At 43.1% G+C, this 27,135-nt stretch overlaps 1 protein-coding gene across 1 annotated transcript in view; it reads left to right on the forward strand.

Annotated features, from left to right (window-relative positions):
• Nucleotides 1-1,931: 1,931 nt before the first annotated feature.
• Nucleotides 1,932-27,135, forward strand: part of LOC106597204 (pinopsin) — a 62,405-nt gene continuing 37,201 nt past the window's right edge. Inside the window, exons 1-2 of the mRNA XM_014188425.2 lie at nucleotides 1,932-2,588; nucleotides 16,106-16,434. Coding sequence (XP_014043900.1) covers nucleotides 2,216-2,588; nucleotides 16,106-16,434 — 702 coding nt within the window. The 5' untranslated portion in view covers nucleotides 1,932-2,215. The remainder of the gene's footprint in view (nucleotides 2,589-16,105; nucleotides 16,435-27,135) is intronic.

A 27,135-nucleotide genomic window follows, 5' to 3' on the forward strand; every position in this document is an offset into this window, starting at 1 on the left:
TAAAGAGAGACCTAAGACAACAACATAGCATGGCAGCAACACATGACAACACAACATCGTAGCAACACAACATAACAACAACATTGTAGCAACACAACATGGTAGCAGCACAAAACATGGTACAAACATTATTGGGCACAGACAACAGCACAAAGGTCAAGAAGGTAGAGACAACAATACATCACGCAAAGCAGCCATCACTGTCAGTAAGAGTGTCCATGATTGAGTCTTTGAATGAAGAGATTGAGATAAAACTGTCCAGTTTGAGTGTTTGTTGCAGTTCGTTCCAGTCGCTAGCTGCAGCGAACTGAAAAGACGAGCGACCCAGGGATGTGTGTGCTTTGGGAACCTTTAACAGAATGCGACTGGCAGGACAGGTGTTGTATGTGGAGGATGAGGCCTGCAGTAGGTATCTCAGACAGGGGGGAGTGAGGCCTAAGAGGGTTTTATAAATAAGCATCAACCAGTGGGTCTTGCGACGGGTATACACAGATTACCAGTTTACAGAAGAGTATAGAGTGCAGGGATGTGGCCTATAAGGAGCATTGGTGGCAAATCTGATGGTCGAATGGTAAAGAACATCTAGCCACTTGAGAGCACCCTTACCTGCCGATCTATAAATTTCATCTCCGTAATCTAGCATGGGTAGGATGGTCATCTGAATCAGGGTTAGTTTGGCAGCTGGGGTGAAAGAGGAGCGATTATGATAGAGGAAACCAAGTCTAGATTTAACGTTAGCCTGCAGCTTTGATATGTGCTGAGAGAAGGACAGTGTAACGTCTATCCATACTCCCAAGTACTTGTATGAGGTGACCACCTCAAGCTCTAAATCCTCAGAGGTAGTAATCACACCTGTGGGGAGAGAGGCATTCTTCTTACCAAAATTCTAAATACCTGCTTTTGCTTTGTCATTATGGGGTATTGCATGTAGATTGATGAGGAAAAAACTATTTAATCAATTTTAGAATAAGGCTGTAACATAACAAAATGTGGAAAAAGTCAAGGGCTCTGAATACTTTCCAAATGCACTGTATATAAAATACTTGCAAATACTTGAGGTTAGTTTGGAGCTTTTCCAGTATACAATGGAACGATTGAAATAGTCTCAAAAAGTATGTGCTAGTGTTTGTGGCAATGTTTTACTTTCACCCATCTATATCCTAAACCACACAGGCTCTGTTAAGATCAAAGCTCTGAACAGGAGCTCTAATCCTAACAAAAAATGGTATGAAATGTCCTATCTTCTCAGTCTGAGATCCTCCATCACCTACTATGACAATAAAACACACCTTACTGATAATGAACCGACTATAGTGGATCTGCAACTTTAACTTTGTTTTACTGATAAATGATTAATGGCCCCTAACAACAAATACAGACTGAATAGTAAGCACAAAACAGGCACAGGCTGTATGTAGCCTATAAGTGATTTACATTTGATTTAACCTTTTAAGAAGTGATTAAGTGCTACCACTGAAAAGGCAAGTAAAACAATAGGAACAGTCTTGGCCTGATACAGAAGACTCTTCTCTCAGGGGATTCTGTAATTGTCCGCACTGTTGTTGATTGTTGGCGATTTCATGAACTTTGACGTCAAATTGGCAGTGACTTCAGGACACACAGGCTGCAGGACCATGGACAGCGCACGCATCCAACAGGAACGTGTGTCGCTTACTACCGCACAGAATAACATGAGCCTATCACTGCACTTAGCCTAAAAGTTGTTTTAGTCAAAATAAATTGAGAGTCGGCAACATATGGAAGGTGTAGCCTATTGTAGCCCACTTGTCCTGTAATGTCCCAAGGATCCCGGATAGCATAGCACAGACCCTGTGAGAACGTGATGTTCACCGGCGCAGACGTCAGCTGTGAAAGTGGTACAGCAATATAAACACTGACTGAGGGAGTCTAGTCCAGCCGTGTGTGTGGATTTTAAATAGACTACCACACGGTGGAGCACAGCTCCGTCAAACTTTGTGCTGGTTTAAACCCTGAACTGGAAAACAAAGTTATATATTCCCAAAGAGCGCGTAGCCTATTTTGATCCACTTTTGGAAAACAAATTCCTCAAAGAAACAAGTGACTCTGCCATCAACTTTAATATATTGTTTGCCAACTCAGAACCCCACATTTTTCAACTTTCCTAAAAATGCCAAGCACAAATTAGCTCTTGTTCAATCCACTGCGCGCACTTGTGTAGCGAAAACGGATTGCGATGATCGTGTCCAACGTGAGCTTCAGCGGCTGCACGAGGGCCAATAGCGCGCTTTGTACGGGTGCTGCAGACAGGCACCTGGAACACAATTTATCCCGCACCACTCTCAGCCCGACCGGGAACCTGATAGTCTCTGTGTGTTTGGGCTTTATTGGTACCTTCGGATTCCTCAACAACCTCCTGGTTCTCGTCCTCTTCTGCCGTTACAAGGTGCTCCGCTCGCCTATCAACTTGCTACTGATTAACATTTCATTCAGCGACCTGCTGGTGTGTGTGGTGGGAACTCCGTTCAGTTTCGCCGCAAGTACACAGGGAAGATGGCTCATAGGAGAAAGTGGGTGTGTATGGTACGGCTTTGCCAATTCATTATTAGGTAAGTCTACTGTAACCTTGCTTCATTAATGTTTGGTTATGTTTAAAAATGTGGTTTTAAAAGAGCTAGTCTACCCTAGATGTGGTGTGCACTTTTGGAATCTGGCCAGCACAATGCGTAAAGAGGGGATAGATAGCCTATGCTTGGTAGTATTATTTTATAATTTCATTTGAATATTACAATTGCACGTCGATAGGCTTCTTACTGTGGTTTGCAGGTCGAGGTTAATGATGGGTCAGAAATCTTGTCGCAAAATCCCTTCTGAAGTCTGTCAATCATTTATTTGTGATAGCTAAAATATTCAAAATAAATGAAATATCATAACTTGTCATACACATTTTTAAAACAGGCTAGTAAAAAAATATCTCTGGTCGATCAATCTGCATTATGTTGTTCATCATTGTAAGTATAGGCTACAGTACATGCAAATGGATCTTCCGTCCACTGGCGTCCATATACATTTAAAGGACTCGTCATATTTGCAAAACGCGTTTAGACATTTTGTTTAGTCATTATAACTGTTTAAAGCGCCCCTCCGAACGTATCGTGAGTCCTATACTGTATGTTATAGTGTGTTCTAGTAGTTTTCAGGGACTGTCAGGAAGGCTACTATCAAAGTTGCCATGAAATATGTTGACTTCAAAGGATAACGAAAAGGTATTTGAGGGCACAGGCAGGTCGCTGTCATGTACTCTCACCGACCTTGTATTTTTGTTGGGTGACTGTGCAAGACATGTTGTAAAGTCGACAATAGACTCACTCACCATAGGCCTCCTCGCCAAGAATCATATATAACATTATAATGCTCAGAAGATACCTAAAGCTTCAGTCACAATCAGCTGTAAGCAATACGACCAGAGGGTGTGTGGGATATGGCCAATGCCTGGACACAGCCCTTAGCCGTGGTATATTGGCCATGGATCACAAACCCCCGAGGTGCCTTATTGCTATTATAAACTGGTAACCAATGTAATTAGAGCATTAAAAATACATGTTTTGTCATACCTGTGGTACAGTATACGGTCTGATATACCACATCTGTCAGCCAAATCAGCATTCAGGGCTCCAACCAGCCAGTTTATAATTACTGATAAACCATGCTGTGTAATATGTTCGCTTTTTACCAGATATTCAGGATACCCTTGACTTAATGTCATGTGATTTCAAGCAAGCTGAATTGTGCAATGTTATCAGTTCTGTGATGCTGTTTCACTCCCTCACAAATGTCTGGAGTTTCCCTTGATTATTTGATTTAGATCTGTGCCATGCTGGCTTAGTCTCATGAGATAAATTGTCTGCTGATGTAAATACTCCATTCTGGCTTATTCAGAGATATCAGTCGACCTCTTTGTGTTGTTGGTTTTTAAAGTTGTGTTTGGAGTTGAGCATCCTCATAACTCTCCCCAAAGCCCAACTCTCTTGCTGCCTTGCACATTAAACTGTCCAAAGTGCATTAGTCCATCCAACCATGCCTCGATAGGCTGTACAGGAAGAATCATCTTTATTCCTGCAATCTGTTTGCCGATATAAACACAAGTTTAATTCAACTGGCCGTATTTGGGGCTACTCAGGTTGTTCTAGATCAGAGCCTGTTCACCTTCTCTTTTAATAACATCTCAGGTTCTCTGTTATCTTAATACAACAGTATTGAGCAGTTATAGCTCTCGTTAATAGTCTCCGTTAAAAAACCCACCAGCATACAAGTTTTCATTTGTCCAGACCTGCATTCATACCAATTGGCACCATTTTGAAAATACATGTCATGTTTCAATCCAGTATGGCACATCTAAACCAGTTTTTAGCTGCCCCAAATCACAGCCAATCCCAGTCCCTTTCGTGATGACCAACGATAAAGGCTGTACTGTCAGTCCGACATGCTGTCACAAAGAGATACACGTGTTGGTTTTCCATCTGTCCCTTGTGCTGAAGCGATGCAGGGCAGGCAGAGACATTCAGGGGGGAAAATGCTCAAAGTCTCAAAATTGCACATTCAACTTTGTATCATGAATCCAGTTTTTGCCATCCAATTTAGATGAAATGTTCCATTAAAAAGTCTTCCCACACTGGTTTGCCTAGAAATGCTTCCCAGGTAGTGGCAGTGAGCCACGGTGAACAACAGAATACAACCATCACTATTGGCCTGTTGAATATACAGATGTGTTTTTCATGAAAATGATTTTGAGTGATACTCCAGCAGGCAGTAATTCATTTGTTATTGGGAAATGAGAAAGAAAGTTGATATAGTTCGAAAAATGATGTTCTCCTGTCTTCAACAGCTTTCTTCTGAAACTCGAAAAAAAAGTGTTTTTCTGTGGCGTTGTGGGCAGTATCAGAACACATTTATAACTTTCTTTGATATAGGAACATTGTTAGTACATCCCTTCAGGCTACATTGGTGGTTTCTTTGTGACATTGTTAAAACGTTTTATACTCGCAGAACAATCTTGACTTTTTCTCTTCTCAAAGAGTTTTATGTCTCCAAATTGAAAGGAAGCCCACACACCATCATACCAGCTCCTCAGAGATGCATTAGTAATTTTGGATGGGATTTGGTATTTCATTGTGATCATTTCAGACACACTGAAGCACGTCTCTTAGTCTCGCTTTATTGCTTTCTAGATTATCAACTATATCTCAGAGATATTCGTGGTTTCGCATCACTTAAATTAGCCTCTGAAATGGTATCTCAGGCAGCGTTTACACAGGCAGCCCAATTCGGATATATTTTGTACAAATTTAGTTTTTGAGCAATCAGATCCGATCTTTTCACATAAGATATTTTTCAGATCTGATTGTTCCAATTAAAAAATACCAATTAGTGAAACAAATATAAATACAGCCACAGTGCGATCCGCAAGGAGCCAATTTACTAAAACTCTTTGACAAGTATTTGGCATCTGAATCTATCACGTCCTGACCAGTAAAGGGGTCTTTTGCCATTGTAGTATGGTCAGGGCGTGGCAGGGGGTGTTTGTTTTGTGTGTTTTGGGGTTTTTGGTCTAGGGGATTTTGGTTCTAGTTTTCATTTTCTATGTTCCGTTTTCCAGGTTTGGCCGAGTGTGGTTTCCAATCAGAGGCAGGTGTCTTTCGTTGTCTCTGATTGGAAGCCATACTTAGGCAGCCTGTTTTCCATTGGGTTTTGTGGGTGGTTGTTTTTCGTATAGTCCTTGTGTCCTTACGGAACTGTTGTTTGGCGTTGGTTTATTTTGTTTAAGTGTTCACTCGTAATAAAAAAGAAGATGAGCACACTAAAGAAGACCAAGCAGCGAGGTAAGGAGCAGGAGAAGCGTGGAGACAAATGGACTTGGGAGGCGGAACGGTGATTCTGGGAGGAGAAGTTAAGGGAGCTACAGGAGCCTGAGAGGCAGCCCCAAACATTTTTTGGGGGGGTCACACGGGGAGTTGGGCAGTGTCAGGGTGGAGTCCTGAGCCAACTCCCCGTGCTTACCATGGGGAGCGGGTGACGAGGAGAGCACCGAGCTACGCAGAAATGCGCACGGTGTCGCCCATACGCCCGCACAGTCCGGTGCGGTCAGTACGGGCTCCGCAGTGTTGCCGGGCGAGAGTTGGCCGGCAGCCAGGGAGAGGTGCGCCGGCGCAGCGCATCTGGCCACCAGTGCATCTCCTCGGTCCAGCTTACCCTGCGCCTGCTCTACGCACGGCAGCCCTCACTCTCCAGCACAGCCCAGTTCGCCCTGTGCCAGCGCTCCGCCCGTGCCGGGCTACAGTGACCACTCAGCCAGGACGGGGTGTGGCAGCCCTGAGTTCTAGACCGCCGATACGCCTCCACGGCCCAGTGTGCCCCGTGCCCGCTCTGCGCACCCAGTCTCCTGCGTGGAACTGGGGAGACCGGTCCCAGCTCCACGCAGGAGGCCTCCAGTGACGCTCCTCAGCCTGGAGCCTCCAGCGACGTTCCTCAGCCAGGAGCCACCAGTGACGCTTCTCAGCCCGGAGTCTCCGGCGACGCCTCTCAGGCCGGGGCCTCCGGCGACGCCTCTCAGGCCGGGGCCTCCGGCGACGCCTCTCAGCCCGGGGCCTCCGGGCGACGCCTCTCAGCCCGGGGCCTCCGGGCGACGCCTCTCAGCCCGGGGCCTCCGGCGACGCCTCTCAGCCCGGGGCCTCCCGGCGACGCCCGCTCAGCCCGGGGCCTCCGGCGACGCCCGCTCAGCCCGGGGCCTCCGGCGACGCCCGCTCAACCCGGGGCCTCCTGCGACGCCTCTCAGCCGGGGGCCTCCTGCGACGCCTCTCAGGCCGGGGCCTCCGGCGACGCCTCTCAGGCCGGGGCCTCCGGCGACGCCTCTCAGCCCGGGGCCTCCGGCGACGCCTCTCAGCCCGGGGCCTCCGGCGACGCCTCTCAGCCCGGGGCCTCCGGCGACGCCTCTCAGCCCGGGGCCTCCGGGCGACGCCGCTCAGCCCGGGGCCTCCGGCGACGCCCGCTCAGCCCGGGGCCTCCGGCGACGCCCGCTCAGCCCGGGGCCTCCGGGCGACGCCTCTCAGCCCGGGGCCTCCGGCGACGCCTCTCAGCCCGGGGCCTCCGGCGACGCCCGCTCAGCCCGGGGCCTCCGGCGACGCCCGCTCAGCCCGGGGCCTCCGGCGACGCCGCTCAACCCGGGGCCTCCTGCGACGCCTCTCAGCCGGGGGCCTCCTGCGACGCCTCTCAGGCCGGGGCCTCCGGCGACGCCTCTCAGCCCGGGGCCTCCGGCGACGCCTCTCAGCCCGGGGCCTCCGGCGACGCCTCTCAGCCCGGGGCCTCCGGCGACGCCTCTCAGCCCGGGGCCTCCGGCGACGCCGCTCAGCCCGGGGCCTCCGGCGACGCCGCTCAGCCCGGGGCCTCCGGCGACGCCGCTCAGCCCGGGGCCTCCGGCGACGCCGCTCAACCCGGGGCCTCCTGCGACGCCTCTCAGCCGGGGGCCTCCTGCGACGCCTCTCAGGCGGGGGCCTCCTGCGACGCCTCTCAGCCGGGGGCCTCCAGCGACGCCTCTCAGCTGGGGGCCTCCAGCGATGCCGCGCAGCCTAGAGTCTTCTGAACGGGAGCTACGCCCAGAGCCAGAGCCACAGCCACCTCCGTAGTGGGAGGATTGGGAAGGGGGGTGTAGCACAGGGACCGTCATTGACGGTGGCCACCCTCCCTTCCCTCCCTTTAGGTTTGGGGTTGTTTTGTGTTTTTTTTTGTTTTGAGGTGCAGTCGGGGTCTGCACCTTTGGGGGGGGGGTACTGTCACGTCCTGACCAGTAAAGGGGTCTTTTGTCATTGTAGTATGGTCAGGGCGTGGCAGGGGGTGTTTGTTTTGTGTGTTTTGGGGTTTTTGGTCTAGGGGATTTTGGTTCTAGTTTTCATTTTCTATGTTCTGTTTTCCAGGTTTGGCCGAGTGTGGTTTCCAATCAGAGGCAGGTGTCTTTCGTTGTCTCTGATTGGAAGCCATACTGGAAGCCCGTTTTCCTTTGGGTTTTGTGGGTGGTTGTTTTTCGTATAGTCCTTGTGTCCTTACAGAACTGTTGTTTGGTGCTGGTTTATTTTGTTTAAGTGTTCACTCGTAATAAAAAAGAAGATGAGCACGATACCCGCTGCGCCTTGGTCTGTCCTTAACGACACTTGTGACAGAATCTGAGGCACGGAGTGTGGCTGCTAAGCACTGTTGCTACCAGACATCAACAAGGCTCCTTATTCCATTAGCTGTGGCTAAGGAATTACTGTACAAGTCACAGAGTCACTGCTGAAGTGATTATTTCTCTGTTTCAGTGTTATGGACTCAGACTGGTCTTATGCAGGCTTGTCAGGAAAATACTCAGAGGAGGAACAATGTGTCATACATTATCAGTATGTGTCATACATCATCTGTATGTGTCATACATCATCAATATGTGTCATACATCATCAATATGTGTCATACATCATCAGTATGTGTCATACATCATCAATATGTGTCATACATCATCAATATGTGTCATACATCATCAGTATGTGTCATACATCATCAATATGTGTCATACATCATCAATATGTGTCATACATCACCAGTATGTGTCATACATCATCAGTATATGTCATATATCATCAGTATGGGTCATACATCATCATTATGTGTCATACATCATCGGTATGTCATACATCATCAGTGTGTGTCATACATCATCAATATGTGTCATACATCATCAGTATGTGTCATACATCATCACTATGTGTCATACATCATCAGTATGTGTCATACATCATCAGTATGTGTCACACATCATCAGTATGTGTCACACATCATCAGTATGTGTCCTACACCATCACTATGTGTCATACATCATCATTATGTGTCCTACATCATCACTATGTGTCATACATCATCAGTATGTGTCATACATCATCACTATGTGTCCTACATCATCACTATGTGTCCTACATCATCAGTATGTGTCATACATCATCACTATGTGTCCTACATCATCACTATGTGTCATACATCATCACTATGTGTCATACATCATCACTATGTGTCATACATCATCAGTATGTGTCATACATCATCACTATGTGTCATACATCATCACTATGTGTCCTACATCATCACTATGTGTCCTACATCATCATTATGTGTCCTACATCATCACTATGTGTCCTACATCATCACTATGTGTCATACATCATCACTATGTGTCCTACATCATCACTATGTGTCCTACATCATCACTATGTGTCCTACATCATCACTATGTGTCATACATCATCACTATGTGTCATACATCATCACTATGTGTCATACATCATCATTATGTGTCCTACATCATCAGTATGTGTCATACATCATCATTATGTGTCCTACATCATCACTATGTGTCATACATCATCACTATGTGTCATACATCATCACTATGTGTCATACATCATCACTATGTGTCATACATCATCACTATGTGTCCTACATCATCACTATGTGTCATACATCATCACTATGTGTCATACATCATCATTATGTGTCCTACATCATCACTATGTGTCCTACATCATCAGTATGTGTCATACATCATCACTATGTGTCCTACATCATCACTATGTGTCATACATCATCACTATGTGTCATACATCATCACTATGTGTCATACATCATCAGTATGTGTCATACATCATCACTATGTGTCATACATCATCACTATGTGTCCTACATCATCACTATGTGTCCTACATCATCATTATGTGTCCTACATCATCACTATGTGTCATACATCATCACTATGTGTCATACATCATCACTATGTGTCCTACATCATCACTATGTGTCCTACATCATCACTATGTGTCATACATCATCACTATGTGTCATACATCATCACTATGTGTCATACATCATCATTATGTGTCCTACATCATCAGTATGTGTCATACATCATCATTATGTGTCCTACATCATCACTATGTGTCATACATCATCACTATGTGTCATACATCATCACAATGTGTCCTACATCATCACTATGTGTCATACATCATCACTATGTGTCATACATCATCATTATGTGTCATACATCATCACTATGTGTCATACATCATCATTATGTGTCATACATCATCACTATGTGTCATACATCATCACTATGTGTCATACATCATTATGTGTCATACATCATCACTATGTGTCATACATCATCATTATGTGTCCTACATCATCACTATGTGTCCTACATCATCACTATGTGTGATACATTGGCTGATAAGAGATAATCACTTTTGGGGACCAAAACATAAAGTATACACATAATGTACAACATTTTTTATATGTTAGGTATCAGAGATAAATATCTTGATATGCGTGATAAAGTGTGAAGCAAAAGTCTGCACTCGTCAGCACCCACACTGTTAGCTGTGTGACAGCAAATACTGACCAGGGATAACCTCTCACATCAGAGCCAATTCAGAGTTGAGGTAAGCGTGCAACACTCAGAATGTTGCATAAATCATTAATTCATGTCAATGGGAGACTTCCGCAGAAATGTGTGTTGAGGCTAGAATCCTTAGTTGCTACATCAATTTTTGGACTTCTAAATTAATTATAATATAACCATTGATTCTTCAAAAATATAACTTCTAAATGACTCATGAGCTTAGTTCAACTGTCACACCCCATCAAAACCTAAAATATAAGCTTGTTTAACTCCAATGTTTGTAAACAATGTAAATGTAAACAAACACCATAGTAGCACCAAAAGATGGTTAAAGCTGCAATATGTCACTTTTTTGGGCGACCCGACCAAATTCACAGAGACATGTGAGTTATAGATCGGTCCCACGGGGGACCAGTACGTAAAAAAAATAATAATGAAATGTATGAAATGTATGCATTCACTACTGTAAGTCGCTCTGGATAAGAGCGTCTGCTAAATGACTAAAATGTAAATGTAAAATGGTCATTCTCATTGAAAGCAAGTCTAAGAAGCGGCAGATCTGTTCTATGTGCTCTATTTCTATGTTTCCCATGCTTTAGTTAATTTTTTTAGTTTACTTTCGGGTTTTGTACACCAGCTTCAAGCAGCTGAAAATGCTATATTTTTGTTAATGGAAAATATATTTCACAGCATGTCTAGAGGGTACAATGATTCTCTATGTCATACTTGCTTGTTTTGTCACATAAACTGAAATTAGGCGAACTACGGAATTAGAATTTTAGCAACCAGGAAATGGCGGAGTGATTTCTGCATAGTGCATCTTTAAAACTATCATTTTTATATCATGGATGGTCAGTCCTCGCATCCATAGCTCTGTCTATGAATTTGAGAGTGGTTACATTTCTCCCGGCCTATCCCTCAGCTTTTTTAGCAAAACTAGCACGACTCAGGAAATTACCCAGATGCAGTCACAGGAGACGGATAGTGCGGTTCTCAGAATATTTATTATAATAAAGGGGCAGTCAAAGTGAAGGTTGAGGGCAGGGAGAGGTTCGTAATCCAAGGCAGAGTCAATAAGGGACAGAACGTCAGCCAGGCTCAAGGTCAGGACAGGCAGAAGGGTCGGAACCGGGAAGACTAGAAAACAACAACTTGAGAAATGGGAAACACGCTGGTAAGACCTGACAAAACAAGTCGAACTGGCAACAGACAAACAGAAAACGCAGGTTTAAATACACAGGGGATAATGGGGAAAAATAGGAGACACCTGGTGGAGGGTGGAGACCAGCACAAGACAGGTGAAACAGATCAGGGACAAAAACATAGGCGGGGTGACGGCTTTATTATAGTTTCAAGTAGAGACTCTAGCTTTAAGCGTGCAGATCTCAAGTCTGAATACCGTCCTTTAGTTGATGTTGTGAGTTGCCCAGCTTTAAGGGTTGGGGTCAATTCCATTTCATTTCCAGACAATTCAGGAAGTACACTGACATTTCAATTCCAATTCTCTTTAATCCTTTTCAATTAGGAAAATGTTGAATTTGGTTTACTTTCTGAATTAGTTGGAATTGAAATGGAATTGACTAACCCTGCTAGCCATAGTAAGATTATTAAAAATATTTTTTGAATCTGTTAAACAGTTGAATGTTGCATACATCAGTCTTGCCCCTGGACCTAAGCTGCCATTATTCTAGATAAGTGACGTCTGTAATGACTTTAGAATCTGCTGCCTCGACGTAATGACTTTAGAACCTGCTGCCTCGACTTAATGGCCTGAGACCACAGCAGGTTAAAGACTGGAAAACATTATTATAGTCACATCTTTCCTGTGTCTTGCTTAGTTAGCAGCCACAAACTCCTATTTAGCCAGTCCAACTCTTCTCCCCCTCCTTAGTTAGCAGCCACGAACTCCCATTTAGCCAGTCCAACTCTTCTCCTCTTGCTTAGTTAGCAGCCACGAACTCCCATTTAGCCAGTCCAACTCTTCTCCCCCTCCTTAGTTAGCAGCCACGAACTCCCATTTAGCCAGTCCAACTCTTCTCCCCCTCCTTAGTTAGCAGCCACGAACTCCCATTTAGCCAGTCCAACTCTTCTCCCCCTCCTTAGTTAGCAGGCTGGCCTCCCATTTAGCCCGTCCAACTCTTCTCCTCTTGCTTAGTTAGCAGGCTGGCCTTTCTTCCTCTTTTTAAACGTTCTTACCTTCATCGGATATCACGTTTGCATGATCACGAAGCATTGCTGAAGGTAGGAACGTCTAAAAAACATGTATTGACTCAGCGTGTTGAATACTTATTGAATCAAGATATATTAGTGTTCAATTTTTCATAAATTGTTTACAAATGTTAGAGTTTTTCTTCCACTTTGACATTACAGAGTACTTTGTGTAGATCGTTACCAAAAAAATTACAATTAAATCAGTTGAAACACAAAATTTGGCAAAAGTCAAGAGGTGTGAATACTTTCTGAAGGCACTGTGCATTTCAGTTCTATGTCCAAAACTTTAACAATGGGCCTCTATTCATTTTCTTCCTGATTATATTTTCCTTATGGTACAATAGATTCTGACGCTAGGTTATGTATTTTGTACAGCCTTAATCTTCAAATATGAACCCATACAGACTTGGGTTAAACTATAGATTTGTATGCATGAAAACCTTTTGCAAAACAGTTGTGGTGAAATGTGGTGAGCTCTCAAGTATCTATTTGATAGGGAAACTTGTCTGAAAACATTGCACTGATTAAAGATCTCCAGATGTTTAGTTATTGGCCAAAATGGATATCAGAAATGACGGCAACAAATATTTGACAAATGTAGGTATCATTCCATCTTGTGTGGGACAAACCGTATAATACCAGAACATTTACTTTATTCAATTTTTTGGGTGAAAAACAAACACAATGCATGAGGAATTACCCCAAGACGGGGGAACTGCTCAAATGAATTTAATCTTATTAAGTTCATTTAAAAACATTTCAGATCACATTTATTTTGAGTTTATTAGATTAAGCTGGCCTCTCTGATTACACCGGGGTCCTAGTTTAAGAAGAAAAGATGTGAAGTCCTACGAGTTGGTGTCCCACTCCATAAGGCCCTATTTTGAATAATCAGTCCCATGTCAATTACATGCTAGCGAGCTGGCCCAATCTTGGGCAGAGGCATCTGCTTTGCCAACCAACATAACCTATTTACAAAAAGTCCAAATTAACCTTAAATAGGATTTGCGTTATGCCCTGAGGGCCAAGGACAGACGCCGGGTTGGTTCCTCCACATAATGACCGGAATATTAGATTTAATATTCACTATTCACTCTGTGTGAGTCATGGATAAAACACAAATTATTTTAGAGTAATTCTATTTGATTTGAGTAATTTGATTGGCTGTATACAGCTCTCCATCAGCAGAGCATCAGCTTGATTAGATGGTTTGTTGTTTGATTAGGTGGTTTGTTGTTTGATTAGATGGGTTGTAGTTTGATTAGATGGGTTGTAGTTTGATTAGATGGGTTGTAGTTTGATTAGATGGTTTGTTGTTTGATTAGAAGGTTTGTTATTTTATTAGATGGGTTGTAGTTTTATTAGATGGTTTGTTGTTTTATTAGATGGTTTGTTGTTTGATTAGAAGGTTTGTTATTTTATTAGATGGGTTGTAGTTTTATTAGATGGTTTGTTGTTTTATTAGATGGTTTGTTGTTTTATTAGATGGTTTGTTGTTTGATGATATGGTTTGTTGTTTGATTAGAAGGTTTGTTGTTTGATTAAAAGGTTTGTTGTTTTATTAGATGGTTTGTTGTTTGATTAGATGGTTTGTTGTTTGATTAGATGTTAGATATCACTGGGGTCCTGGGGTCAGTGCACGGAGAAGATACTGGGCACTTTATTTTTAATGGAGTCTATGTATAGAAACCATGAGATACTGTAAGTATAAATTGGTTTCATATATATATATATATATATTGCAATTTCAGAACTCATCAATCCACAAATCTCACCAGCCCAGATGGATCAAGAGTATCAATGAAAACATACCAAGTTTTAATTGATAGCCTCATTGTAGCAAGCAAACCCACAATGTAGCAAGACAACCCACAATGTAGCAAGCAAACCCACAATGTAGCAAGCAAACCCACAATGTAGCAAGCAAACCCACAATGTAGCAAGAAAACCCACAATGTAACAAGCAAACCCACAATGTAGCAAGCAATCCCACAATGTAGCAAGCAAACCCACAATGTAGCAAGCAAACCCACAATGTAGCAAGCAAACCCACAATGTAGCAAGAAAACCCACAATGTAGCAAGAAAACCCACAATGTAGCAAGCAAACCCACAATGTAGCAAGCAAACCCACAATGTAGCAGCCGTGATCGTACAGTATGAGGTAAACATGTGACTAAAATCTCAGAGCTTTGCCTGCGACTCAGATAGTCAACAGCTGTATATTACACATGTACTCAGGCATGAATGTAATTTATTAATACTGTGAACCAACCTGCGCTGCCACAGCCCAAGTACATTATCCCCCATTGCCTTTATAAGCTGAGGAGAACTATACAGCAAAAATGGTCTAGTCCATATTTTTTAATTAGAGGACTGGTTGTGTCTGCTTCACTGCTATTGGAAATCAATTTCCGTGAAGGACATCCTCATGGATCATTTTCACTTCAAAGTAAATGACAAACAAGATAAAGAAGATGACGGGGGTCAGGTTTCGGGGTGCAGTTGCAGAAAGTATGTGCATTGACAGGTTTTGTGTCATCAATTTGGTGGCTGGTAGCCTAGTGGTTGGAGCGTTGGACCAATAACTGAAAAGTTTCTGGATCGAATCCCCGAGTTGGCAAGGTAAAAATCTGTCGTTCTGCCCCTGAACAAGGCAGTTAACCCACTGTTCCCCGGTAGGCCATCATTATAAATAAGAATTTGTTCTTAATTGACTTGCCGAGTTAAATAAAATAAAATATAAATCATCACGGGTATAATGGGCCCTCATTTTCTATAGTACATTGAAATCTCTCTTTGCAAAGTAATAGCAACCTAAATGAATGCATTACAGTTGGAAGCCAGCATACACTCAAGCGTTATATTGTCTATTACAAACTACAGTAGGTGGTTCGAACCCTGAATGCTGATTGGCTGACAGACCGTATACCACGGTCTGTACAAAACATGTACTTTTTACTGCTCTAATTACATTGGTAACCAGTTTATAATAGCAATAATTTACCTTGGGGGTTTGTGGTGAGATAAGAACAGGCCTTAGCTGTGGGGTGGCAGGTAGCCTAGTGCTTTGAGAGTTGGGCCTGTAACCAAAAGGTTGCTGGATTGAATCCCTGAGCTGACAAGGTAAAAATCTGTCGTTCTGCCCCTGAACAAGGCAGTTAACCCACTGTTCCTAGGCTGTCATTGTAAGTAAGAATTTGTTCTTAACTGACTTGCCTAGTTAAATAAATAAAATATACCACACCACCTTCTGCTTTATTACTTAACTGTATAAGTACTCCCACTGTTTAGTCTGCCTTTTGTTCAAACACCTCAAAGGTAAACCATATGTTTGAAGTCAGGAGTGTTGTCTGTGATGTTGTCTTGACCCCCCTGTATGAACTCCTGTATTGGCCCTGTTCAACATATTCTGAGCACGTGTCTGTGTTTTGGTTCCAAGGAATCGTGTCCCTCATCTCCCTTGCCGTGCTCTCCTACGAGCGTTACACTACCATGATGGGTCCAACCGAGGCCGACTCCACCAACTACCGGAAGGTAGCCTTGGGCATCGCTTTCTCCTGGGTCTACTCACTGATGTGGACCCTGCCACCGCTCTTCGGCTGGAGCCGCTACGGCCCCGAGGGGCCCGGCACCACCTGTTCCGTGGACTGGATGGCCAAGAGCGCCAACAATGTCTCGTACATCATCTCGCTCTTTGTTTTCTGCCTCATCGTCCCCTTCCTGGTCATAGTCTACTGCTATGCTAAACTGATGCATGCAATCAAACAGGTGAGTAGGACAACAACACTTGTTTTCTTAAATTCATGAATTAACTCATAAAACAGTGGCTATTGCACACATAACTGTGTTACAGTGCACACTATTAAATGCATGGACTATTTCTCAGCAGTGCTGAGTTGCAGATACAGAGACATACTGTATGTTATCACCATTGTGGCCCTTTCTAGACCTCCCCCTCCTTACTTAGAACGATACACACTGTGGGGTATTTTTGCAGTGACTTTATTGTTGCAGGAACTTTACCATCTGTCTTAAAATGTCTTAAAAAAAAATTCAACCAAGTTCAGCAGTTAAATACAGTATATGGAATAAACCACAATTGTGTCTAGCCTGCAACCATTACGTATGTTACGATACTTCCAACACGCTAAATCATGATGAACTACAGCAAGTCCTGTTTTCACTTCCACACTCATCTCTGACCGGGGAAATATGAGCAGACAAGCTGTAAAGGCAGCGTTGTCGCTCCCGGGAGGTCTCTCTCACTCAGTGTATCTCGCCCCGCTCTGATTTTTTCCCAGGAGTACATCTTGCTCAACTGTCAGTGCATCATGTCTTAAAATGATAAACACTCAGCGGCTCTTCAACAACCATGAGGAGTGACATGCAGCCATGAATAATAACCACGTTCCATTCTTTTAATAAGCAGATCCCTCCCTCCCTCCTTTCTTTTTTAAATGTTATTTCTTCTCAAAGTATTCCCTGTCAGGCAGGTACTTGACCAATAAAGCAGAGTATCTGACAGCGTTGAATTCCCCAATCTAATAAAGTGCTTGTCTTTGGTCCGAGCCACACGAGGATAGCGAAATCGATTCATCTATTTTAAGCTGTGACAGGCTCCACCATCTCTACCTTATCAATGATAAATAGCCACTCACCGTAGGGGAGGTGAGGGAGGGACATTTGGAATGATGCAGCTTACCCATTGTCGGTGTTATTGTATTTTTTTCCCCGCAACATTGTACATGGAACCTTTGGGTTCCATGTCGAGCCCTTTCCACAGAGGGTTCTACATAGAACCCAAAATAGTTCTACCTGGAACCAAAAAGGGTTCTACTTGAACCAAAAAAGATTATCCTATGGGGACAGCCGAAGAATCCTTTTGGAACCCTTTTTTTCTAAGAGTGTAGTACCCTGAAACCTACACCAAGTCACTCCGTATCATCGATTTAAATCAAATCAAATGTTATTCAAATCAAATCTAATCAAATTTTATATGTCACATACGCCGAATTCAACAGGTGTAGACCTTACAGTGAAATGCTTACGGGCCCTTCCCAACAATGCAGAGAGAATGTGGTATTTGATTGATCAATGCCTATGGATACCATGTAATATCCAGTAGTACCCTTGCTTTTCCTTTTCCAAAGACAGGCTTGTCTGTAGATACTCATGTAGCTAACACTTCGAATGGAGAGCATACCTTGACAATAATCTGTTAAAACACAACACTTTCCGAAAAACGAGTTCCAAAAGGGTTCTTCGGCTGTTCCGTGGGAGAACACCTTGAAGAACCCTATTTGGTTCCAGGTAGAACTATTTTGGGTTCCATGTAGAACCCTCTGTGGAAAGGGCTCGACATGGAACCCAAAGGTTTCTCCAAAGGCAGGGGTTGGAACTAGGGCTGTGGCGGTCACAAAATGTAGTCAGGGTGATTGTCAAGCAATTAACTGTCGGTCTCACAGTAATTGACTGTTAATTAACTTAAACACATTTAGCATCTCCTGGCTTCCACACATTGCCTACAAGCCACTGATGCAGACTTTTGGAACATCTACATTTTAAAAAGTCTAGTAAATCCATGTAATATAGCCTACACCTTCACAATAAATACATAATTTATTTTAGACAGGTCTAAAGAAGCATAATATGAAGAAAATGTTGTTCAGAAGAACAGAATAGCATACTCTGAGTTGCACTTATTTTAGGTCCTGATGGATGTGGGCCACACTAGTTCATTTAGCAGGCAAGATTTGTTTAGAATTCTGTGGCATTATTTTATATATTTTTTTATAGTATGAAGAATACAATTGAGCAAAGCTGAATAAAATAGAAAGGATATTTTCTCCAAACGATTTGAGGGAGTGTGGACATGCGGCTATTCTGTGTTGAGTGATTAACAAAGAAATAGGATTTCCTATATATTTAATTTAGAGTTTAGAGTAATGAATGTAACTTTAGTTGTTCTACAAACGTTGGGCTATATGTTTTGATGTTTAATACATTGTAAGGCTGCATGATGAGACTTTAATGATAATTTGAAATAAGTCACTTGAAAGGCATGAGCTCTGCTTTGTTTTTTTGCGCAGACTGTACACACTTCATCAGTCTCTCAATCACAATTTGACAAGCACTTGATAATGCCTCGAATTTCATGGCGGCATCCCCTTTGTGTGGCCGAAAGGTGCCTTTGGCACGGAGTGCTGTGTTGTTCCCTTCTCCCTGAGGGCTGAGCACTCCAAAGCATCTCTCACTCACATGGCTCTCCATCACGTGATCTGGTCTTTCTCACAGGCTACAAGTGAAGACAGACACATCGAGGACGAAACTGCGAGTTTCCTCATCCAATTCCGAGGTGCATTTTGAAGATATTGGAAGAACTGTCCACATTTACTTTTCGTCAGCCAACAAGATGAGTAGGTCTAACAACAGCAAAGGCATCTAACATATGTCAATTTACTATCCCCCATAGTACAAAAGTTGACCTATTATATTTTGTGCGAGAAATAAATATTACAAACATAGTCTGGGACAGTTCTGGGATGCGATAGATCCCAAATTAATACAACCACTAGCATAAAAAAAAAAACGTTTTCACGCAATGTGGCTGACGCAACAGATCTGAACGTTTAGCTTTAAATGTTGATAAACTATTAGGCTTTTTCTTTACATTTTAAGTGGAGCAGTGCGCACATGCCAGTAGGCTATCAGTGTGAATGTTCCATTAGCGGGAAAACACCATTATCAGAAGTGACCGCAATGTGATTATGCATGTAGTGCTTTTATTATAAAGGTGCATTTTTATGATGAAAATGATCTTCACGTGCTGCTTATGTATACTAGTAAGGCTCAAACCCATTGTAAAGCGGATTAATGTGCTTCATTTCACAAAGTTATTTGGCCGCTTTAGTACAAACCTTATCAAACATATAGGCCTATGGGCAAGGCTACATGAGGTGTGCGACTATGATTAGAAAAAGTCAACAACAAAAAAATGCCATTGTTTCTTGCCTTATGCTGGGCATCGTCCACAAGTGATAATATATCATTTATAAGTGATAGGCTACTATTGTCACCCATCAGACTATTCTTGATTTAATATTGTCTTTACATATACTAAATAATATATGTGTGAAATGTACATGTCATCTATGCACTTAAATAGTGAATGGAGGACGCTTTTCCCATGGTTGTGGTTAATATTAGGAAAGTTGAGAAATAAATATAGCAGCTGATGGGAGCCTCCTCTTTTTAATAGAGGCCATCACTCGCGCAATTGCATAGCCTATAGAAATACATTTACATTTTAGTCATTTAGCAGACGCTCTTATCCAGAGCGACTTACAGTAGTGAATGCATACATTTCATGCATTCTTTTTTGTACTGGCCCCCCGTGGGAATCGAACCCACAACCCTGGCGTTGCACACACCATGCTGGCATTGCAAACACCATGCTCTACCAACTAAGCCACAGGGAAGACATACAATTCATCAAGTACTGAATGAAATCAATTAACCTGTTAGGGCTAGGGGACAGTATTTACACCGCCGGATAAAAAACGTACCCGATTTCATCTGGTTACCACTCCTACCCAGTAACTAGAATATGCATATACTTATTACATATGGATAGAAAACACCCTAAAGTTTCTAAAACTGTTTGAATGGTGTCTGTGAGTATAACAGAACTCATTTGGCAGGCAAAAAACTGAGAAGGTTTCATGCAGGAAGTGGCCTGTCTGACAAGGTGTCGTTCTTCTTGTCTCTGTTTATTGAAGAGTGAGGATCTTAGCTGTCCCGTGACACTTCCTACGGCTGCCATAGGGTCTCAGAAGGCGGTAAAAAGCGGAATCGTGGCTTTGCAGGCTGAAAAAAAGTAGCGCGTTTGGGTAGTGGCTGGTTACAGTACTGTGAGACTCAGGCTCGTGCCTGCGTCGACCGAAAGCTTTGTTTACTTTCCTCTGTTTAGCTAAATGGACATTCCCGGTCGGAATATTATCGCTTTTTTACGAGAAAAATGGCATAAAAATTGATTTTAAACAGCGGATGACATGCTTCGAAGTACGGTAATGGAATATTTAGATTTTTTTTTGTCACGAATTGCGCCATGCGCACGACCCTTCTTTACCATTTCGGATAGTGTCTGGAACGCACAAACAAAACGCCGCTATTCGGATATAACGATGGATTATTTTGGACCAAACCAACATTTGTTATTGAAGTAGCAGTCCTGGGAGTGCATTCTGACGAAGACAACAAAGGTAATGAAACTTTTGTAATAGTAAATCGGAGTTTGATCAGGGCTAAACTTGGTTGGTGTCTAAATGGCTAGCCGTGATGGCTGGGCTATCTACTGAGAATATTGCAAAATGTGCTTTCACCGAAAAGCTATTTTAAAATCGGACATATCGAGTGCATAGAGGAGTTCTGTATCTATAATTCTTAAAATAATTGTTATGCTTTTTGTGAACGTTTATCGTGAGTAATTTAGTAAATTGTTAGCGAATTCCCCGGAAGTTTGCGGGGAATTTGCTAGTTCTGAACGTCACATGCTAATGTAAAAAGCTGGTTTTTGATATAAATATGAACTTGATTGAACAAAACATGCATGTATTGTATAACATAATGTCCTAGGGTTGTCATCTGATGAAGATCATCAAAGGTTAGTGCTGCATTTAGCTGTCTTCTGGGTTTTTGTGACATTATATGCTAGCTTGAAAAATGGGTGTCTGATTATTTCTGGCTTGGTACTCTGCTGACATAATCTAATGTTTTGCTTTCGTTGTAAAGCCTTTTTGAAATCGGACAGTGTGGTTAGATTAACGAGAATCTTGTCTTTAAATAGCGGGAAAATAGTCATATGTTTGAGAAATTGAAGTAATAGCATTTCAAAGGTTTTGAAAATCGCGCCACAGGATTCAACTGGCTGTTACGTAGGTGGGACGAATTCGTCCCGCCGGTCCCATAGAGGTTAAGGGTAAATCTCTGAAATCTTGCCATAGATGAGCAAAATCGCCCATGTTCCTAGGGAAAACTAAGAACATTTGTCTCCCCCTGGTGGACTGTCCCTACATTAACAGTCATGGTGTACATCGCGCTCTAATACCACTTCATACTGTCATTTGTCAATGTAAAAAAATTATGTACTATTCTGTGATCAAACAACAAACTCACACTCATCTTTGATCTGATGATAGAGCTGGGACTCTGGCTCCTTGTGGAAAGAACCAGTAAGGAACAGAGGTTCACTTTGGTCCCAGTTGCTCTTAGCGACAAGGTTCAACACTATGTCATCGTTGTCATCCAGGACAGAGAGCTTCTTGGCCAGGCGATTTACTGAGGCCATCCTCGGCTTACTGCTCCTGGAACACACCAATCAAAAATGTTGCCTATAGAAGTGTTGCACAACATGAGCTCATGGGCTCTCATGAAGTGTTTAATTAGATTTTTGATTACATTTGCATTGATGTCAGAGTGATTAGAGGGACAATAGAGTGCTGAATACAAGGCAGTTAGCAAGTTTGATAGGCTGCTAATGACCATCAGCAGCATCAGAGCTTGGAGAAGCCTAATTACCGTGACTAAACGGTCACGTGTAATTTGACTGCCTTCATGACTTGTGACCGCTGGTGTTGCGGTAATACAGTCACCGCAACAGCCCTAGTTGGAACCAAAATTATTTTATTAGCTAATAAAAAATCTCTCTCCCTATCTTCTTATTAATCAAGCTTTTAACGTCAGTACCGTAGCCTATGCTTTGGAGGGCGGAGCGGCAGGTAGCCTAAACATTTTGTTGTGAGACCTGAAAAAAATGCCTGGAATGTAAAATAACATTATCAACCGGTTCCCATGCTTTTAAAAATAACGGTTCTGTTCCAGAACAGTATGGAACATTTTCGTTCCAGGTTCCGTTTCTGTTCCTTGAAAAATGTTCTTTCTCGGTTTTTGGTTCTGTTCCTTGAACCGGTTTCAACCCCTGCTCAAAGGGTTTTCCCACAGGGACAGCCGGAGTAATCCAAAATGAACCTATATAACACACTGTCGTTGTTAGAACCTTAATATCACAAACAGAATTTGTTTTGTAAGTAGTTTTAAGAGGACATGTTATTTTTTTCGCCCACGTCATTCACTTCCATATCCTTCACTGGCAATTAGCCTGCACAGCTGATGATGGTCCATCGAAACTACAACTAAACTATATCGAAAAAACATTTTCACACATATAATAATAGAGTTTAGCCTAAAGACAAGATTAAATTGACCATAGACTGATGGGTGAGAATATTATCAATTGTTAAATCGTATATGAAGACTCTGATGAACAGAAGAGCTTGGAATTGACGCAGGGAAAAGAAATAGACATTTTTATAGTATCAGAAAGAGCATATTCTGCAATATTCAAATCACCTTGCCAAACACCTCTTACAAATGACCCCTTGAGCTCTATTTCAAAATATAATTACTGCGATTACATAAGCTCACAACACTCAAAGAACAGCAATGTTTCTTAAGACATGCATGTAACAAATTAATAATAAATTATCTTTGTAATGATGTCTATTTAATGGATTTGAATACTTGAATTGTGGTGTTTTAGAGATTTTTTGTTGCAGCTGTGTAGCATGTGAGAGAGATAGAAGGGAGCCAAGTCATGCAGGGATTTGTTGTTTGAGTAGAAGGATTTTAAAGTTGATCTGAATTTTGATTGGAAGCCAGTGGTGGAGGAGTGTGGGTGTAATGTGCTCTCAGGATTTAGGGCAGGTGAGGAGTCTCGCAGCTGAGTTCTTGATATATTTCAGCAATAGTCCATGCATGAGGTAATGAAGGCATATATAAGGGTTTCAGCAGCTGAGTCTGTAAGGGAGGGGTGGAGTCTGGCGATGTTCTTGAGAAAGAAGGCAGATTTAGTGATGGTTTTAGTGTGGGCATAAAAGGAAAGATCCTTCACCTGAGAGGCAGGGCAGCAGTCGATGTTGAGGTCAAATTCCTCAACTCCTCTCCTTCTTCAGGAGAGATCTGGGTGCCAACAACATGGCCTCTGTCTTATTGCCGTTGAACTTCAGAAGGTTTGAGCTCATCCATGATTTTATTTATTTTAGGAGGTTGATGAGTGATGATGGGCGGAGGTCAGTGGTGGGTTTGGAGTGAAAATAGATTTCTGTGTCATCAGCGTAACAGTGCAATTGGAGACCGTGTTGGCGGATGATTTGGCCGAGGGGCAGGATGTAGATAATGAAAAGGAGAGGCCCTAGGACTGAGCCTCGAGGGGACAGGAGCAGACATGAGCATGGGTGGATTTGAAATGCCCCAGGGTCACAAACTGCTGCCGGTCTGACAGGTAGGACATGAACCAGGTCTGTTCCGGTGATTTCCAGAGTCTTTTCCATTATTCAAAGGAGGATAGAATGGTAAACAGTGTCAAAGGAAGCTTATAAGTCCAGTATGATGAGAAAGCTAAGATTGCCAGATTCAGTCGCTAGTAATAGATTGTTGGCCACTTTGACCAGAGTTTCCGTGCTGTGATTGTGACTCTAAAGCCTGATTGAAGACGCTCAAAGAGGTGATGAGAAGTCTCCATTTGCTTTAGAGGGTGAGTTGTGTGTTCAATTTCAAATCTATCCTTTGCACCTACCACCGGACACTTCTTGTAGATCTGAAAGGTATGAGCAATTATTAGGCTGGGTCCAAATGTCCCATCCAGACCTTTTTATATCTATACAAACTGTTACTGACATAAACAAGTTGATTTAAATTTGTTGTCATGATGAAACCAATTTAGTACTACATAGCCAATAGAGAACGTTGAGATACTGCCCTATGTATCTGTCCTATAATACAATTCAAATCTGAAGCTTTGTGACAGCCAGTTGTGCAGACTGACGTCGATGGCCAAATGTGACCAATTGTCAGACAGAGGTAGACCAGAAATGCCACATGTGCCAGTTTTGTCTCTGACAGGTGCACACGACGACTGACATGCACAGCCGTTATCAGTGCTACACCAGAACCAACCAAGCTCTCCACAACGGCTGCTAGAGAGCACCAACCAAGCTCTCCACAACGGCCGCTAGAGAGCACCAACCAAGCTCTCCACAACGGCTGCTAGAGAGCACCAACCAAGCTCTCCACAAAGGCTGCTAGAGAGCACCAACCAAGCTCTCCACAACGGCTGCTAGAGAGCACCAACCAAGCTCTCCACAACGGCTGCTAGAGAGCACCAACCAAGCTCTCCACAACGGCTGCTAGAGAGCACCAACCAAGCTCTCCACAAAGGCTGCTCGAGAGCACCAACCAAGCTCTCCACAACGGCTGCTAGAGAGCACCAACCAAGCTCTCCACAACGGCTGCTAGAGAGCACCAACCAAGCTCTCCACAACGGCTGCTAGAGAGCACCAACCAAGCTCTCCACAACGGCTGCTAGAGAGCACCAACCAAGCTCTCCACAACGGCTGCTAGAGAGCACCAACCAAGCTCTCCACAACGGCTGCTAGAGAGCACCAACCAAGCTCTCCACAACGGCTGCTAGAGAGCACCAACCAAGCTCTCCACAAAGGCTGCTAGAGAGCACCAACCAAGCTCTCCACAAAGGCTGCTAGAGAGCACCAACCAAGCTCTCCACAACGGCTGCTAGAGAGCACCAACCAAGCTCTCCACAACGGCTGCTAGAGAGCACCAACCAAGCTCTCCACAACGGCTGCTAGAGAGCACCAACCAAGCTCTCCACAACGGCTGCTAGAGAAAAAAAAGGGAAATTATCAGGAAGATTGTGGCTGTCTTGTTTTTTTTTTTGTTCTTTGTAATTGGTTTATATCGCAGTTGTGTGGTTTGAGAAAGGGAGTGACAAAAGGCTGCAAGCTTTTTAGATTTTATTAGAGTTAATGTGATTTAGATTTACAGCTGTTATTAAAGTATTCTGCTGTTTCGTAACAGTGACATGGAATGGCGTTCCCAGTGGCCCCCTGCAATTGGGCCCCTTTCCACCCTCCATATTTTTTTGACAGCATCACACTCACTTTGATTGTCTGAAATGCTGTAATTGGTCCCCCACTCACTTTGTGATATGTTGCTGAAGGGTTCGACCCCCTCCTCCACTTCCTCCTCCCTATTGGGTGCAGAGCTTCCAGTTGCTTGATAATATGGCTGTTATAACCAGAACGGGTCCCAGGACACGTGTGTGTGTGTGTGTGTGTGTGTGTGTGTGTGTGTGTGTGTGTGTGTGTGTGTGTGTGTGTGTGGTTTGTGTGAGTGTGTGTGTGTGTGTGTGTGTGTGTGTGTGTTTGTGTGAGTGTGTGTGTGTGTGTGTGTGTGTGTGTGTGTGTGTGTGTGTGTGTCTCAGGAGACTAAACGAAAAGCAGTGAAGCAAAGAGTGTGTCTGTTTTGAAGGTGTGCAAGTGTATGAAATTGTACCTGGTTTGGGGGATTGGGCGAGGTGAACCCTTTGGAGAGCTGTGTGTGTCTTATTGGAAAATCAAACCTACTTTTGGACTATTTTGTATTAGATGAGGCATTAGTAGTGAGGAGATTCTTGATGCCTGATGCCATTTGCAAGCTATGAGAAGAGCTGTCCTAGTGAATGTAATTTATTACTGATGTGAAATGACACACACACACACACACACACACAGTACTCATAAAAACAAATGACTACTTTTCCATGGCAAGGTGCCAGGCCATAATCATAGATGTCATTCCTTTCCATTCAGCCGTGGCCACTTATGACTGACATCAACCACTGAAGATGAATCACTCAGCTATTAGGGATGTCTTTAATAATGTTCCTGAGTGTGGAACCACATAATATTTAATTGTCTGCATCGCCGACCTGACATCTTACATTTCAATTTGGCTGCCCCCGCAACTTGAATTATCCTTTATCTTGGCTCTATATTTTCTCTGACGAAATTGCTAGAATTAAAATTGACAGAGGCCATCGGTTCAGTCATTTTGTCAGAGGTATCTGATTGTTTTTGTGAGGACATAAAAAGAGAGTTGAGGTTGTATCATCTGAAACCTTATACTGTATGTGTAATTCTGTGTTATAATTAATGATTTCATTAGGTGATGTATTTGTCTGGAGGTACTTTCATGGTCACCATGAAACATTCCATTTCCCTTATAATCATGTAATATATAATCCATTTGTGTTTTGATCAATGGAACGTTCTATCTCCGTGACTTCCACTAGAATAAAGTCAGAACTACTCTAAAGCTTATAGTGCCACAAGTTTGACAACAAATAAGCTCGGATTCAATGAATAGTCCACATATTTGGATTGATATTTGCAATGTCCTGTTAGTTTATGAAATTTGATTTATTTGAAGCTGACCTAATAGATTGGGAGAAACTTCAGCGGCCAATTAGAGTTAGGGAATGTGCTAATGATCTACCTTGGAGAAACCTTTAGTAGGTGAAATGATCGACATGAAACTGCAGGTAAAGAACCAGGAACAATTTGATTATCAGACAGT

Source organism: Salmo salar, chromosome ssa03 (genome assembly GCF_905237065.1).
Source record: "Salmo salar chromosome ssa03, Ssal_v3.1, whole genome shotgun sequence".
Taxonomy (NCBI): Eukaryota; Metazoa; Chordata; class Actinopteri; order Salmoniformes; family Salmonidae; genus Salmo; species Salmo salar.